This window comes from Myotis lucifugus, unplaced genomic scaffold, assembly GCF_000147115.1.
Source record: "Myotis lucifugus unplaced genomic scaffold, Myoluc2.0 scaffold_8, whole genome shotgun sequence".
Lineage (NCBI taxonomy): Eukaryota > Metazoa > Chordata > Mammalia > Chiroptera > Vespertilionidae > Myotis > Myotis lucifugus.
Window position 1 is genome coordinate 15,557,398 of NW_005871056.1, and position 18,345 is coordinate 15,575,742.

The 18,345-nt window shown below is 37.6% G+C and overlaps 1 protein-coding gene across 17 annotated transcripts in view; it reads right to left on the minus strand.

Annotated features, from left to right (window-relative positions):
• SETD5 (SET domain containing 5) overlaps positions 1-17,102 on the minus strand; it is a 52,103-nt gene extending 35,001 nt beyond the window's left edge. Inside the window, exons 1-13 of one of the 17 annotated variants that reach the window (XM_023749702.1) lie at positions 17,043-17,102; positions 16,822-16,909; positions 13,622-13,808; positions 12,621-12,845; positions 9,117-9,309; positions 8,734-8,839; positions 8,199-8,350; positions 7,802-7,860; positions 7,134-7,312; positions 6,176-6,214; positions 2,799-3,041; positions 565-713; positions 63-180 (exon numbers count right to left, since the gene is read on the minus strand). In XM_023749702.1, the coding sequence (XP_023605470.1) occupies positions 63-180; positions 565-713; positions 2,799-3,041; positions 6,176-6,214; positions 7,134-7,312; positions 7,802-7,860; positions 8,199-8,350; positions 8,734-8,839; positions 9,117-9,208 (1,137 nt within the window). In that variant the 5' untranslated portion in view covers positions 9,209-9,309; positions 12,621-12,845; positions 13,622-13,808; positions 16,822-16,909; positions 17,043-17,102. Of the gene's footprint in view, positions 1-62; positions 181-564; positions 714-2,798; positions 3,042-6,175; positions 6,215-7,133; positions 7,313-7,801; positions 7,862-8,198; positions 8,408-8,733; positions 8,840-9,116; positions 9,310-12,620; positions 12,846-13,621; positions 13,809-16,821; positions 16,910-17,042 lie in introns of those variants that run through there. The other 16 variants (XM_023749703.1, XM_023749696.1, XM_023749701.1 and 13 more) reach the window with 16 other exon arrangements.
• Between the last annotated feature and the right edge of the window lie 1,243 nt (positions 17,103-18,345).

Genomic DNA, 18,345 nt, shown 5'->3' on the forward strand with positions numbered 1-18,345 from the left:
CAGTAGACTTATTCTATTCTTTGGTGATTCCATTAAAAGAGAAGTTGCTACAGAAATCTTACCTCTGCATTTGGTGTACATGATCTTCTGATGAACCGAGCATCATTACCGAAAGTACGTGCATCCACACACATCTCTACACCATTGAATTTTGAGTAGAAGAGCACAAAGGGGTATGGTCTAGGGATATAATTAAAAATTTCTGTAATTCTCAACACAAATAAAAAGGCCACCCCGTTGATTTCAAATATAAAGCACATGCTGACAGAAGCAGCAGTAGTCTTTTGCAATGCCTACACTTGGAAAATATCACATGCTTGTCTGCTTTTGATTAAAGAATAAGCACAAAGCAAGGAATGCTTGGCCTGGAGTCATTACCACTTTATACATTAAATAGTTTGCAGACTTATTAACACTTCTCTAGCAACGGCAGACATGAATGAGATTATTTGAGCTGTAATCTTTTCCCCAAGAGAGTATCCTATCAACCAGAATGGTTTTTATAGCGATACGGCTCAGCCAGGCCCACTTTAGCCCTCACTGCTCACAAAATGATATTCTTACTTTTTGAAGAAATGCCCATTGACCTCAAATTGCTGTCGTAACATGACTTTCCCTCGATACTCTATTATAAGAGTGTCCAAAGCCAAATCTCGTGCAGCCCTCAGGATCTTCCGGTGCTTTTGAACACGAGTGACTCTTCCCAACTGTAGCTGAATAAAACCAGAGTATTAACATTAGATAGCAACAACAGCAGCATCTTATATATAATAAAAGCCTAAGCGACTGTTTTGGCGAAACGACCAGAATGACCAGTTGCTATGATGTACACTGATCACCAGGGGGCAGACACTCAACAGAGGAGCTGACCCCTGGTGGTCAGTGCACTCCCACAGGGGGAGCGCCGCTCAGCCAGAAGCCAGGCTTACGGCTGGCGAGTGCAGTGGTGGTGGCGGGAGCCTCTCCTGCCTCCATGGCAGCATTAAGGAGCGGTGAGCTGAGTGGTAAGGACCAGTGAGCAGACAGGTGGTAAGGAGTGACGGGTCCCCTGAGGGGTCCTGGACTGCAAGAGGGCGCAGGCTGGGCTAAGGGACCCCTCCCACCCCCGCTCAAATTTCATGCACCGGGCCTCTAGTGTGGACAATATTTCCTAACTGAGGAAAAAACACCAATGTTTTTAGGATGTATTTGTATATATTATTTAGCTCAATGATCAGGAATTTTTTTCATATATTTTTATTGATTTTTAGAGAAGAAGGGAGAGGGAGAGAGAGAAACATCAATGAGAGAGACTCATTGATTGGCTGCCTCTTGCATGCCCCCAACTGGGAATTGAGCCCGCAACCTGGGCATGTGCCCTTGACAGGAATCGAACCCAGGACCCTTCAGTCCACAGGCTGACATTCTATCCACTGAACTAAACCAGCTAGGGCTATGATCAGAAATTTTTGAGTTGATGAAAGGTCAGTACTTCTAGGAAAAGGACTCCATGTAGTGAACCTGCCACATTCCCTCACACCTTCACAGCTTAATTTGGGCCCAATAACATCAAGAAAAGATACAAGTCCAGCCAGAGGGGCTAAGTGGTTGAGCGTCGATCTATGAACCAGGAGGTCATGGTTTGATTCCCAGTCAGGGCACATGCCCAGGTTCTGGGTTCTTCTCCGGTAGGGGACTTGTGGGGAAATAGCCAATTGATGATTCTATCTCACCATTGATCTTTTTTCTCTACCTGTCTCTTCCTTCCTCTCTGAAATCAATGAAAATATATTTAAAAAAAAATCCAAGAAAAATGCATAATTAAGATTTTAGTGGTCTATTTCTAATATAAGAATGGGGGGAGGGAGAGAGAGCTTAGCTTTCTATTAAGCTTAATAATTCCTACTGAGGCTGCATAAAATTTCCTATCTTAATTTATATATTTTTAATTAATCAAGATAGTCTAAAAATATGTAACTGAATAGTGTCCAGTTACTGTAACTCCCCCCAACCACTACTGATTTTTTAAAAAATATATTTTTTTATTGATTTCATAGAGTAAGGGAGAGGGAGAGAGAGATAGAAACATCAATGATGAGAGAGAATCATTGATTGGCTGCCTCCTGCACGCCGCACACTAGGAACAGAGCCCACAACCCAGGCATGTGCCTTGACCAGGAATTGAACCATGACCTCCTGGCTCATAGGCAGACGCTCAACCACTGAGCCATGCCTGCCGGGCTGATTTTTAGAGAGTGGAAGGGAGAGGGGAGTCAAGAGGGAGAAATATCGACGTGAGAGAGACACATTGATTGGGTACCTCCTGCATGTGCCCCGACTGGTGCCAGGGATCCAGCCTGCAACTGAAGTGTGTGCCCTTGCCCAGAATCGAACATGCGACCATTCAGCTGGCGGGTTAACACTCTAACCACTGAAGCAAATCAGCTACAGCAACTATAACCTGCTTTTGGTTAAAGATGCTCTAAATCAGTGGTTCTCAACCTGTGGGTCGCGACCCCTTTGGGGGTCAAACGACCCTTTCACAGGGGTCGCCTAAATACATCCTGCATATCAGATATTTACATTACGATTCATAACAGTAGCAAAATTACAGTTAATGAAGTATCAATGAAAGTAATTTTATGGTTGGGGGTCACCACAACATGAGGAACTATATTAAAGGGTCGTGGCATTAGGAAGGTTGAGAACCACTGCTCTAAGTCCTTGTAAATTTGAAAGATATGGTAATTCCAATATAAACCCTCTTCCTGAGTTCTTAAAAATCAACTACTTTGAGCCATTAATCCTTTTATCCTTACCTGCATTTGGGAACCAATAACTGTATTATTGCAGGCCAATTCAGTCTTATTGATAGTGTCTAAAATAGCAGGTTTGCCCACAAATTCCTTGCTAGAATGTAGATGTTGTTCAAGGGCATTCTGTACATCTGCACTGTACTGATTAGTCAAAGCTTCTTCATACTGATCAGTCCATAGTCTTATCCGATTTTCCCATCCCTCAGTTGTATTCTCATCTAAATTCTGTGCTTCAGAAGGAGAATTCTGTAGAAAACAAAGGTAGGTAGGTTAGCAGAGCCCATGAATAAAAATGGGAGGGGGGGAAAAGAGGCTGAGTCTCAGAAAATTTGTTTTTAAGTGGCAGTTGGTGTGGCATAAAAGAGTAATGCCTGGGAGTCAGGGGATCTGGCTTCTATAATGGTTTCATTACCAATGAGCAGGGAAGCCTTAAAAAAGCTCAGTTTTCCTCATTTCTAAAGTGAGAAATTAATCTGGATCATACTTCTATCCCATCACTGTAGTTTTATGACCATCTTTAAGTCATAAAAATCAAGTTAAGAAGAAAATTTTCATGAAAATGAACAAGAGACCTCTCAAATATCACATCACTTAAATTTAAGTATTTCTTGGACATCTCTATTAGTGTGCCAGCCCAAATTGATAGTATTTTACTTCTCTCCAGGAGAATGTTTTTGTTTTTGTGTGACTTATGTTCATTATACAATTATTACATGTTCACTTGAAATATACATGTGACCCAAAAAAATAAATAACCCATCATCTCATTTCCCATAGAAAAAGCTATCATTCTGGAGTGTATCTTTCTAACACTCTATTTTCGACAGTTTCAATAGCCACACTTTGAAAAGCTGAGGTGAGGAGAGGGGGTGGGTAGGTAGAGTTTGAAAAATGCTGAGAGTACTTTACTATGCTTCTCTAGGGAAAACCATTGCCCTCTATGGTGACAGTACTAAGAAAATATTATTATATCACATAAGCATTATCCTAAACAGTTTTTTGTATGCTTGAGCTACAGAGACAGAGTTTAAGTCTGACACATGCTCTCCTCTCTAGAGCTCAAGACTTAAGGTACCACCAGAAAACAAAACAAATAATTGTGATGATGTCATATTAGTGATGATTAGAAGGAAAAGACAGTATAGTAACAAAGCTACTCATAAATAATGTCCACACTAAACTTGCAAAAACAGGCATAAGAAAATTAAACGTACTTTCATGAATGATATAGACAACATTTATACCTACTGTAACAATTGCTTTCTTTCATTTTTGTGTCACTGGTTTTAACTGACTGTTGTCTACCATCCTTTCCCCACGAAAGGAAAAGGAAAACATCAATACGACTGTTTTTTACATTTCATCCTAGAGTCCAAAAGACTGAACAACAAACAAAGGATCTAAGAAACACCTAAGACCAACAACACACTGAGAACAGAATTTCATCTGCTTGAGATGTCAGTAACAGCTGAGAAAAAAAAAAAAAGTACAAAACCTAAGATTTAAGGGTGCTTGCTTATAAGACTGAGAATTATGGATGCCCAAACAGTATTCCCAAGTTTAAGCAACCAGTAGGGATCACTAAACTTTTGACTTATTAAACTCAATGTATATGGGAAGCCTTTGCCACAGAATCATGTTATTCATTGATACAACTCTGTCTAATCTGCTGTCCCATTCTTCTGGGTACTGAACACCCTATCTCAGTAGGTTTAGAACAGTGGTTCTCAACCAGAGGTAATTTGCCCTTAAGGAGATATTTGGTACTATCTGAAGTCATTTTTTATTATCACACCTATGTGTTATTGGTACTAGTGGATAGATGCCAAGGATGTTGTTAAACAGCCTACAATGCAAAAAAACAGCTCCCTTCAACAGCCGAAGAATTTCTTGGTTCAAAATGTCAGTAGTGTCAAAGTTGAGAAATTTTGAGTAGTCTCCAAGTAGGAAAGTGCCTGACTGTGGGATTAAAAATCCAAATGACAGATTCTTCCCATTCTTATAGCTATCACCCAGAACTTTGGTGAAGTTCTTAATAATGAATTCTGAGTACAAAATTTGCAACTCAACTTAAAATTCTGGTATGAGAATTAAAATAAACTGACTAGTATTTTTTTATTGTATAAATTTTAGCATGTTTATGGGACCGTGTGTCAACATGTCAAAATAACAAGCAATATTTGGGGTTTATGTGTAGTTTTCTGGAGTTGGTCAACAGCTTTCAAAACATTTCAAATCTCTAAAGACAAATTATAATAGCTGATAAAATAGAAAAGGGCTTAACAGCTAGGATAAGCCTTTGTCTGTTCTATAACTCTATTTAAAGGCTCCCTGTAAGCAAAGGAGACAAAAATAAAGGGGCAGTTAAAGCAAACTTGGCCCCTTGAAGGAGATAATAATTAAGTTGTGTTCTAAGGTATCTCAAGACTCTGATGCTCTTGGGCTCTAAGTCTTCTTCCCATCTCTTCTACAGATATGTACCAGTCTATTTATAGGTGTATACAAGGCAAGGTCTTCAAATTTTAGATAAAGTGCCACCTGTAATCTTTGTTAACATCAGTCATGTTGTACTCCATATATATATACACATATATATCCTAATAAAGCTTATCTTCACTAAAATATTTTAATGTTTTTCCCATATAACAGTCAATAGGAAAGATTCTGCTTTTATATCATTTATATGTTTAGGGATATGAATACTTATAGGGAAATACCAGATAGTACAATCAAATCTCCTTTGGGCAAATTCTGTTTTTGTCATCCAGTACCTAAAGTCCATTGCACATAATTTCTCTATTCTCCAACTGTTACCCCAAATCATGCCTCATAAGCTCTTTTATTTGACAACCGAAGAAAAGAAACACATCAGCCATCGGAATCTTCTATATCAAATAAATATGCCAGAAGAAAACAGTTCAAATGTAAGTAATTCCAATAAGAGTAGGTCCTATCAATAAATACCACTTTCCTACTGATGAAAACTATCCTCCCAACTGGTGACTAAAGCCCACATGGTCCTAGGGTAGGTACATAAGAGATCTTATTTTACCAGAAAAACCTCACTCCTGAGGTTGAGGCCAAACACAATAACAGAACATATCTGCCTCATTTTATTTGGCAAAATGTCACTTACCCCCAGAAAAGCAGCTAATGAAAAACCAACAAATGAAAGCTAATTACAGAAAGAGAAAATATTTCAGAAAATGGCCAAGAAAATCTACTTTGGAGAAAGGCTCTATGAAAACCAATGGCAACAATTACAAACTAACAAAAAGTAGAATCCAAGATTCCCAGACCATCAATGTCAGGAAAGAAGCTAACTAAAATGCAAGATCACAGTGAAGTAAAACACAGCATCAGGGAAGAATACCCCTTACCTTCATCCGCAAGGACTTCCGGGATCCCTCTCGAAATGCCTATCCCAAAGAGGAAAACAAGTAGAACAAAACAAAACTTGGTACCAAGAATGACAGTTATACCTATCTGAGACTAAAACTAAGGCAAGAACTAGTGTTCTAGCCTGTCCCCTTTTCCCTAGGTAACAAATATAATTGAATTCCCCACACTATTATCAAGAATAGGGGGTAGCTCAAGGAGAGTGAACTCTGCGGCTAACTCCAGTACTTCCCATTGTGAAACTAGGTAATTAACAGGGAAGAGCATGCATCACTTAAATCCTATATACACACCTAACACTAAAAGAAAAAGTAAATTAAAACGTTAAGTAAGGTGGCAGATTTACCAGTTTTGAAATTAAGAAGGAAACAAAGACCAATCCCCTTAGCAAGGGATGGGCAAGTCACCTAGGAGCAACAGAGTTGCCATGATGGGGAAGAAAGAACACAAAACAGAAGAGGTTTCTCCTAGAATACAGGAAAGTGACCACAACACTAAGGAAGCCTAGACCATTCAAGAGACATTTCCTAACTTTTTGAAACAAGGAAATAAATCAATCCAATGACATGAAGTAGGCATGTACCAGGACAAGAATTTCAGACTACTTTGGGCTGAGGAGGCAGGGAGATACTGTAAGGATAGTGGAAGCCTAGACTGGAGGGTGTAGCACATATGGGCTTGTTACCAGGTGGGGCTAGGATTTCATACCTGGGATGGGGCTTGGAGGAGAAGAAACTTTGTGCCAGTTGTGATGGTATGGAGTGGCAGAAGAGAGGTTGGTCTACATGTTGACAACAGATTAGCCGATTTTTGCAAGTAGAGCAAAAGTGGCCCTTCAAACATCTGGATCAAATTCTTAAAAGAATTTTGGTGCATTCTTGGTCCAAAATTTGAGCTATTTCAGACATATTTCTATTTAAGATACTTTACCCTCCATACCTTGATTTTCTTTGTCTTTGGTGCTGCACGACCCTTTTCTGGACTCTTTTTCCGCTTCTTGGGTTTGGTTCTTCTAACAGTTAAGGTGATGCTTGTAGGTGTGTGCTGTGTTGCTGTATACAACACAGTGGAAGGAGAAAGCTCCTCATCCCAGCTTTCTGTTGCACTGCTGTCCCCACCTGAAAAGGTTATTTCATAGTTCACATTATATAAATATTCAAAAGTATATTAAAGCAGCTTATTCTGATAGATTTATTCCATAATCCAGTAAGTCATTACTTCTACTACTAACTCTATCTGTAGAACAACATAAATACCCACCTCCCATTTGAAAACAAGATTCTTTATCATTGGCAGTAAGCAAATAAACTGTTCTATATTGTATCTATTTCTCCCCTGATAATCAGTCCCAAAGCTCCATTGTTTCAGTATGTAACATAGAAAAAGGATCTGATTTTTTGTGCTCACAAAAAATATTTTGATTGCTACAGAGCTAAAATGTCACTTATGGACATTAAGAGAATTACACAGTGGTTTTCAGAGGACTTCTATCTCTTTCCGTGAAATGAGCTAGGGACCATGGGAACTTACAGAAGGGGTTTAGACAAATACTTAAAATACAAAAATATTTTATGTCAAAATATGGGCATAACCCATCTTCTGCTCACCTGATATGTTGTCCTGCTTCCGCCGATGAAGTCTAATAACCTTCCCCCTGCTCATTCCCCTAAAGATGGAAAATAAACTTAAAGTAGTCCTTCCAACAGCATGCAGCACATCATCGCACACATGGGAGATGTGTCTCTGTATACACTACCCCCTTCCTCCCACCTACCAAAAGTTTCCAGGACATTAAATTTCATATCAAATTCAATAGCTTTAACATCAATCTCTCATTCCTTGTTGTCAGCAATTCTCACCTAGTGCAGAGAATTCGAGCCAAGGAGCACTAAGGAATCATCTACATTAACAAACACAAGAAAGAATACTTTGAGCTTTTCCCTACTAATAAGAAACCCTAATCCCAGCAACCCAGGCTTGAATTTAGATGGAACATGATCTTACCTGCACTTGTCACAGTTGAGAAGGAAGCCATCCTGAGAAAGACCACAAGGACACCAGGTAGGAACAGTCTCTCCTTCAGAGTTCGGGCTGTCTCCACAGCGTTCCTCTACGGGCGACGGCAGGCCATTCAGGTCAGAACGAGGGATGATCGTCTGGACAGGGGGAGAAGCAGGAGGTGTCGGAGGAGGAGGGGCTCCGTAATTATGATCCTGAAAATAAGATTTTTTAAATCAACAGTGTCCAAACACTGGCCCCTCTCTCCCCTAAAGTATGGTACATATGGAAAGAAAGAAGAAAGTAGTACCCTTCGTTTTTTGGCTTCAACCAGGAAAGTGATAAAACAAAATGCCAAGGTCAACTGGGACATAAAAACAAGAACAATGATGCAGGGCTAGACGTCCGCTGGAGGCAGGGAAGTGCAAAAGGGGCAACTTCGTCATGCTGCATATAAACATTGCAAGAAAGTCACAATGTATAAGAATGGATTACACTCCAGGAAGATCACTGCTTTGGAGAGAAACAAATGCATACTCACAGCATAAGGCAGTCCTCGACACCCATGCCTCTGAGTGGTCCCATAATTATGAGTGGAATACACGCTCTTCTCATTAACTGCTGGACTAGCCTCCACAGATTCAGGGCTGCACAAAGGCGAAAAGCAATGCATGATAGCATAACACCTAATCTTCCCTTAAACTAAAACTTAACTTCCCATTCTAACCCCTCCTCTTTCCACAACCACCAGCTACTAGAATAAAGAACTCAGTGAAATAATCTGATTAACATAACTAAGCCTATAAATAACACTACGAGTGTTATTAAATGTGGATTTGTGTGTAACATGAAGCCAGTACAGGCAGATGTCTCAAGGCAGGCACCTGGGATACAAGGTGTCCCTAATGACAAACACAAACGTACCAGCTGAGCAGGGAGTTTCCCCTAGAGAAGCCACTCTGGGCTGCTTTAGACTCAGAACTATTCTTCTTAATTGGATCTCTTAATACTTCCATGAAACCTCACATGACATTTGCAGTGAGTGAGATGATGAAAGTGCCTTCTGCACTGCCCCAGGGACCAGGCCCTCTTCCATTCACTACCAAGACTGGATACCCTGAAGAAAGTACAGGTAAAAACAATGGCATCTTATATTTATACCTCTCATCTTGATGAACCCCCAAACACCTTTCAAATATTAGAGTAATAACTTCTCATCCACCAATGACATGCAAGCATATCAAGGACACAATTATCTTACAGCTGCATGATAATACAATAGAACTTCAAAATAATCAAAACTCTACTGAGATGTTTTGTTAGTCTAATGACAACAGCAACAGTGACTACCAATTTGAATTTCCCATTATTTTCTAGGTACTGTATATATATATATTAATTCATTTACTCTACAACTACTAAACATGGTAAATAGAACCCCTTATTTACAGAAGGGTAAACAGGTATGAGTTTACACAGAGCCAGGATTTGAAACAATGTCTGACTCCAAAGCCTGTGCTCTTTCTACTCTGCCTAACTGGTTTGTAAACCAGGATAACACTGAAAGAAAATTATATGAGATCTTAAGTAACCAGGCTTAGTGAGCAGCTTGGTTCAGTATCTTTTAGGACCCTCCTTGAGTGGAAAATAAACAGTTCAGGCACAATTTATTAATATAAAAGAATTATAAATGTGTTCAAATTTAGAAATTCAACGTAATCCTTTACTTGATAATAAAAAGGCATAGGTGGCAAAGGATAAAATGTGAGTTTTAGGGGGGGGAAAAAACTTTAGTGGTTATGTTTGGCAGAATTTTGAAAGATAATTAATGCAATTGTATGACTTTGCATAATGAATAATAGATTATGTCATTTATTTAAATTAACCAGAACAGAGACTCACAAATTAGAAACTCCAAGGACACCATGCATAACTCAACCTTAGAGATCAAAGGGTTTTTTAGGGAATCAAATAATGCATACTGTTTGCCTCAAGTAATATGTTTATTTCAATATATTAAAAATAGACAATATATAGTACTTGGCAGGAATAAAATGTGAGGTTCAATGTGGCACAATGTCAGCTGAGAAGTGAGGGATAAAAGAAAATTCTGATATATGTATCCAACTCACCCAATCATATGCTCCAAAACTGTGAGAAGGGATCTTATTAATAACAGCAAAGGTAATTTCTAGGTAAAGAAGAACTTTAGACACAGGAAAGTATTCTCTGTTAGTGAAGTGCATGCATTTTATTACTTTAAAAGAGTGTCTGCAAGATGGGAACTGGGAGGGAATAAATCAAGAATGCAGGTCAGTATACTCGAGAAAAAGATGATCTGAACATGGCTCATTGGAAGGCAATCAGCTCTGAGTATTAGGAAACAGGTGGGGTTTCCTAAATGAATCCAAAGGTAGACAAGCATTAATAAAATGAAGGCAGAATTTAGTTTCTATGATGGAAAATCAAGAGAAAGTAATTTTATACAACATTAATTTACTTGATAAACAAGTATTCCAAAGAGCTGTACATATTTTATATAAGAGATTTTGTACCACTGAACACATGGGGTGAAACATGACAGCTGTTTATTAGGAATGACCTGTGTAGTTTTGTTTTTCTTGGGGGGTGAGGAGAAGGAAAGTGACATGAAATAAAAGATGGCCATGGAGATGTAACTATGTTGGTTTTACCTTACCCATCTCCAAACTGGGTAAATATGAACATATGCAATTCATGTGCAAGTCTAGGGAATAAAAATAAAATGTATGTTTTGGAGGTTAAAAGGCTACCCCATTGCACAATACTTTCTAGTCAAGCACAGCATTTAATATATTGCTATGCATGCCAAATACTAAAATTTAAGCCCATATCTTTTGATGAGGAAACTTTGTAATTTCCATACTGGTTAGTGATTCAATACAGTTACATGTTGACAGGTAAATATAGGATATTTCTTAGGATATTTCTTGATGTATATATCAGCTCTTATCTATAATTTAAATGGATTAAAACTTAGTGTTAGGACTGCATTTATTAGCCAACCATTTAATGCAAATGTAACTATAGCCTTTTCCCCCCTTATGTTTAAATCGACAGTTGGGCACATACACAGAACCCATGCTTACAACAGATACACTCCATCAATTGTGTTCCAAGTACAATATGCAATCTGCTGCTATAATGCTACCTCTTGGGAAATGTCTGAAGTGCATTTATGGCAAGACTATACATTCAGAAAAATCTTTTCTTCCTTTGTTATAGCTAGACTTTTCCCCCTATAAATATATGAAAAATGGATAATGCATAATGTTGTCATCAGCTTAAAAAAAGCATGAGGTAAAACCTAGGTCTTTTTCTTGGTTGAGTATTTTGCCCTCCATATCAGATTTAATCTTCATACCAGTGCCCAGACTAGTAGAATATGCATGACAGTAAAATATGCATGATGAAGCATTAAAATAGGCAACAATAATTTAACAGAATGGCATATAAGCTAATTGTTGACATTCTCTTGCTTTGTAGAAATACCAAACAAATAATTGTGTAATTAGTTATGATCGCACTATCAAAAATCTGCCTGGAGATTGTGAATGAAATGTCTCAAAATATAGAAACATTGTAGGCAAATTTTTTATGCCAGAAGTATTTCTTCTTTCTGCAATTACTTCTGGATTCCCTAGCAACATGTATGGGCAGTCATCTGTGCACTCTGGGGAAAACACCAGTTTTAAGAATAACTGTTTTTGGTATTTTTCTTATTTACTTATCCCAAACTCACTGATTTAATCTTTTTATTAAAATTTCTCACAAATGTTAATGTTGTCTACCTATATAGTTTGCTAGTCAATCCATATAGGAGGCTAGTGGCTAACTTTATAAAAATCTATTAATACTATGCAACCAATTACTAATACAGGAATATTTTTAAGTAACTTACTTGGGAAATAGTTATAAAATTGGAAACCTTGGCTATTGGCATAACAAAATCTCTTTGGCATGCAAACCTCCCCCCCCCAAAAAACAAAAAAAACCACAACAAAATGGGGGGGGGGCATGGAAGAAACACTATCCACCCTTCTCTATCTCCCACCCTCCATCTTTCGTTTTATATGGGAATAAGGCCAAAACTGCATTAAATTCTAGACTACCCCAGAATATAATAATACATTGCTGCTTAGAGTAGCTTCATTTTAAGCCTTCCTCTTTAAGGAAGTCAGTAAGCAGTTAAGTTATCCTAAGTGGCTTTATGAAGAAATATACATGCTCTTTACTAATATTCTCAGTTTTAAGGAAGAAAACCACTATTAATCAGGGATGCAGTTGAACCCAGAGTTCTAGTACAGTTGCTTTTCTTTGCTGAAGGGGGAGAATCCCCGGGGACTGTGAAAATGGCAAGAGAAACAGGGGAATTAGAGCAACACCCACCTCACTCTAGAAGTGGCTGTGGGATCAAGAGTCTGAACTGGACCTGAACATATTCAAAACACCAGGATTTTTCCAGCCCAGACCCTAATCCCTGGTACTGCCTGGAATAGACTTGGCTTCTGGGGGTGTGCTGCCCCCTAGGCCCCTTGGGTCTCTTTCGCTGGACTTTCACATCCTTGTGTAGTGCCACTTCGTCTTGAAAGGTAGGGGGCTTCCACTTCCTTTCTGTAAGCAAGGAAGATTGGGTACAAGGGAGGTAAAAGGACAAGAGGGGTAATCTGTGAGCAGGGGGAATGTCGGACACTTAAAAGAGAAGGGATACAAAAGGCTAAAATCTTTTAAACTGTGAATAATATATAAAGTTTTATAACGAAGGCCTACCTTTATTGCCATTTGGCATTTAAATTCTTCAAGAATTGAGAGTCTATTTTAGGGATTGGACTTTTCGACAAACTCTGAATTCCTAAAGCTGCTCTTAGCTGAAAAAAAAGTTTGGTACCACTGATTTTGAAGGTCCTCTTTCTAGGCAATGAATATTATAAAAAACAGATGACACTAACTTTCCATGTTTTCTGCCCCATATAAGGTTTAAGTAACCTGCCCATATAAAGTTTCAGCCCCTTTACTCTAGAATAATGAGAAGTACATAGGAAGAGGCCTTCAAGGAAAATCAGTTGGAGAGAACTCCTCTTTATCTCCATCCACCAATTCTACAGAAGCAGGTAGTGACACCTACTTTATTTCAATCTTCCCCACCCATCAAAACAAATAAAAATGTAGTCACTACTTTGCAAATTTCATCCCATTTAATTATTTACTTAGAAACCCCCCTCCCCAATTTTTCCCCTCCCATATTCAGCTTCTATGGGAGAAAGGGTCTAATGTTATTTATAGTGGGCTAGGCTTGGGTTTAGAAAATACTACATGTTTATTATTAGATGCCCACAAGTTGTCTCCACACAAACTGGTAATTCACCTACTAGCTAGGAAGAAGCACTTACTCTGATCCAGCAGCCATATCTGAGTAGGATGTATCTGGTGTGGTGACTCCCAGAGGGATTGCAATGCTCATGACGTCCAACACAGCAGAAAGTGGAAATCACGGGGTCCAATTAATGGAGACTGGCCACTCTGAGAGTGGGGGTGAGCTGTAGAGCCTCAACCAACATGTTATGGACATGAGGAATCCTGCCATAGCAAAGGAAAATATCTAGTAACCAGATAGTTCTTTATATTTATCCTAAACATTTTTTCCACTTTTTGAATAAGCCTTTTAAAGGGATAAATATAAAATAAGTACAGCAAGAGATCTACACATGTCCCATGTTTACTATGCACTTCATTAATGAGGTAGCAAAAGTTATGCTTTCTTTTCATTTCTATTTTATTTTTCCACCTTTCAGATAAAGAGAAAGTAATAGTTTGTCCAGCTCACTAATAAGCACATTTCCCCCACTGTACGACATCTCATCAAACGTAATTTTCCAGTAGCCTGAGACCTAACAATTTTAAAGATATAGGCTGGTTAATGGAAATGTCAGTTTAATTTTTTGACAATTCAAAATCTTCATTTAAACCCTGCTCCCTCCGCCCACCACAAACAAATGCAGTTTTTCCAGCAGCCAATGTTATTTCTTTCAAATTAAATATGATAAAAGAGATCAATTTGTTTCTATCTGACTAGACACAGCTGTTTCTTATTGCCTTCTTTTGTTATAGAACACACTCTTCCTTTTTTTTTAAAAAAAATTTATTTTTACTGATTTCAGAGAGGAAGGGAGATGAAGAGGGAAAGAGAGAGAAATATCAATGATGAGAGAGAATCATCAATCGGTTGCCACCTTACACGCCCCACACTGGGAATTGAGCCTACAACACAGGCACGTGCCCCAACCAGGAACTGAACATTGACCTCCTGGTTCACAGGTCGACACTCAACCTCTCAATCATGCCAGCCAGGCCTCTTTTCTTTTTTAAAACCATTTTTAACTGTAATTTTGGGAGAAGATGCAGTTTATTTTAACAACTATATTTGTGAGGTAACATCCATTGCAAGGTATGAATAAAAACATAAACCATGAAGAATACAGTTTCATGATAAAGATCAGAAAACTTTGTATGGAAAAGCAGTGATGATACCTTGAGAGTTGGTGACCATAACCAGTGGAATTTGAGAACAGAAAGACTCACAAACTACTGAAGTGTAAAAATGCAAAAGTAGATTAAGATATTTGGAGGTATGGTGCAAAGGGAAAAAAGTTTCCTTTGTATGATTTTACATTAATGGTTTTATATTGCAAAAAAACCCATTAAATACAACAAAAACATTAAAAGAATGAAATACAAGCATTTTGTGTGGGAAGAAAGTCACGTTAAAGACCCAGATTGATAAAGATTTCTGTAAAAAGACTGCAAAGAGTCATGATTGATATACTGATTAATGGTAAATGAAGATGGTAGAAAATTCAAACGATTATTTATACTTAAAAAATATGGCATGAAAAATATTTAATATTTTAAATGGTAGACAATCTGAGATGCTTCAATCTTATTTTGATATATGAAGCAAATTAATATGGGTAAAAAACCCAGTTGTGAACAGTGAATCAATCCAAGATTTTTAAGAACGCATAAATTGTATTACTCTTGTGTCATTTTAGAATGCTAGAATAACTATCAATTGAGCAGTCCTCCCAGGCACCTACACTTCGCAAGAGCTTCATCTCTCCAATGGATCTAGGACTCTTCAAATATGGATGTGGCAATAGATCTGGTTCTACTCAACAGAAGGTGACATATTGCTAAGACTTGAGACTAAAATGAAAGGGCAAATCTTCCTATCTATTGCTTCTTCACAGCTCATAAAAGTGACTAATATAACCTTTCGCCTTTGAGCCCGTCATACACATAAATGTTTCCTTTCCCTAACAATATGTCCAGATAGAGATTTAAGCAGTACAGTCTTAACAATCTCTGGAAAATTGAAATAAAAATCTACAATGATAGGAGAACACATCAAATAAGCCCAAAGGGCAAAACATTAAATACTGAGGATTGTTGGCTCAACTTTCGCTACTTTTAGTATCACTGTATAATTCGAATTAAAAATAAAAATAAAAAAGCCCCCATACTGCCTGGCTCGATAATCAAAAATAGAGCCTGATAATAACCATACCTTCCCTGACCAATACAGGAATCTGAATCATGTATTATATTTTCAGTAAAGAACAACAAAAAAAGTTACTCAGCACCATTAAAAATCCTCTGTCACAGCCATTATTACATGCCTATAAACAAAGTAGGCTTTTAGATAAAAAACAACTTAGCCCTAGCTGGTCTGGCTCAGTGGTTGGAGCATTGGCCCGTGGACTGATGGGTTCTGGATTTGATTCTGGTCAAAGGCACATACCTTGGCTGCAGGCTTGATCCCCACCCTGGTCAGGGCCCAAGGGGGAGGCAACCAACCGATGTCTCTCTCTCTCTGTCTCTCCCCCTACCTTCCACTCTGTCTAAAAATCAGTAGAAAGTATCCTTGGATGAGGATTAACAACAAAAAAACATTAACAAAAAACAACTTATAAATCTACATTGATAGTTGTTATTTTTCTGTGAATAATTTTTAAAATATATACTAAAAAGGAAAAGATGAAAAAATTACTTCAGGTATCTCCCTAATAAATGAATAATTAATAGATTCCTTAATGAAATCCCACCCCAGCTAATTTTGATAGTCGATAAATAACTTTAAGAAACATTAACTATGAATTTATCTTTTCATGAATTGCTCCATTTTCCTTTTGTCTAGTTTTACATGACTCTTCTAATCTTCTAATGAAAGCAATCATAGGTTATAATGCCTTCTCAATACCCGGGCTTCTTAATTAAAAAAAAAAAAAAGGTAACAAATCCAAATTTTTCATGTAACTCTGAGGACAATTCCTTCCTTAGATAACACTTTTCAAAATGTAACTATTAAAATTTTAACTATAAAGAACTTTTAACAGATCATCTATATGCAATATTTTCTTATAATAATGGCATTAGTTTTATAAGCCAAGACAACAGATTTCTAGTATAGTTTACTAAGCCTAGTAGTTATAGCATTTATTAACCTATTACATAGTTTGGAGATGTGTCCTAGAGACTGAGAAGAATTAACATTGTCTCCGGGTGAAACAATTTTAAGATACTTTTTACTTACTTGTTAATTTGTCTCTCTATAAACTCTATGAGGATAGTGGTTTTTGTGCTTTTATCCCCTGTTGTAGTTCCAATGTCCAGAACAGTGCCTAACACATAAAGGGTTTCCAAAAAATATTTGCTGAATGAATTTTGATTATTCTTATCTCAATATATGATTTTATCATTCATTAAAATACAAAAAAATAAAACAAATTAAAATAATTTATTTGGCTCAGTCACCTTTTTATAGACCTCTGAATATGAAGTCCCAAAAAATTATGTCAGTAGCTCTGAAGACCTAGAAAAAGTTGAGACACAAATTAGTATAGAAAGAAATAACATTGATAGACACTGTCTTGTTTAACATCCTATGATCCAATTAGTACTCTCTCTCATTCTATATATATTTATTTTAATCCTCACCTGAGGATACGCTTATTGATTTTAGAGACAGAGGAAGGAGGGAGAGGGAGAAAGAAATTTTGTCTTTCTACTGACCCGGTGCATGGATTCGTGAACATTGAAAGGAAATTAATTAGAAGGTGGCCAGCGGGGTGGGACTGGGTGAGAGGGGCCGGAGACACCTTGGAGCCAACTTCCCGCAGTCCCTCACCAGCGGGCTGCACCTGAGATCAAACTAGCCACCTAGTTTATGCCCTGACCAGGAATCAAACCCGTAACCTTTTTGGTATATGGGATGATGCTTCAACCAACTAACCCATCTGGCTGGGGCTCTAGTGCTAAATTTTTATCATTTAATCTTTACATCATTTTTTTTTTTTTTTACTTAAGTGATAAATATTTTATTATGCCACTGGATATTCCTTCTCTTTCCTTCAAATTAGAATTATCTCCCATTTCTCAAGGGATACCTTCGTTTTCTCCCAGGAAGTGTTTCTTTCCTCCACTGACCCCTTCCCAAATTCAGAGGCTTTTCTTTAACCAAATGTCAAATTTACTCTCCAGTCATACAAGAATCTACCATGGCCCAATAAGTTCATATTATTCCTTTTCCCCTCCCCATTCCATCCCACTTATATCTTCTTGTCCTACTACAGAAAAAGATTGACAAATGAAAGTAATTTCTATGTGTGGTCAACTCCGTAATAGAAACACATAGAAAAATAAAGCTGTAATCCACTTTCTACCCTCCGAAAAAGGGAAAAGAAATAGGTGATGACCTAGGACTAGTGAAATGTAACATTAGCCAGAAGTGAAAGAGCTGTTAATGGTATTTCAGTTACCAAGGAAAGGAAATGTACTCTACGTTATTTTACAAATTTCCAACTTATTAAAAATTGGAAAAGAAACTATTCTGTAGAAACAATTCACAAAGAACATATTAGGAATTATAAAAATAAAAGGATGAAGGTAACAGTAAAAGGAACAACAACAAAAACACACAAAGAACTCAAAACAGATATAGACTCCTCTAGCAGCAATAAATAAGAAAGGTAAGGAAATGACAGAAGGAAAAAAAGAAATAAGTCTGAGTGCACAGCAGGAGGAAAATGAATGCATTTCAATTTAAGTATTTCCAGAA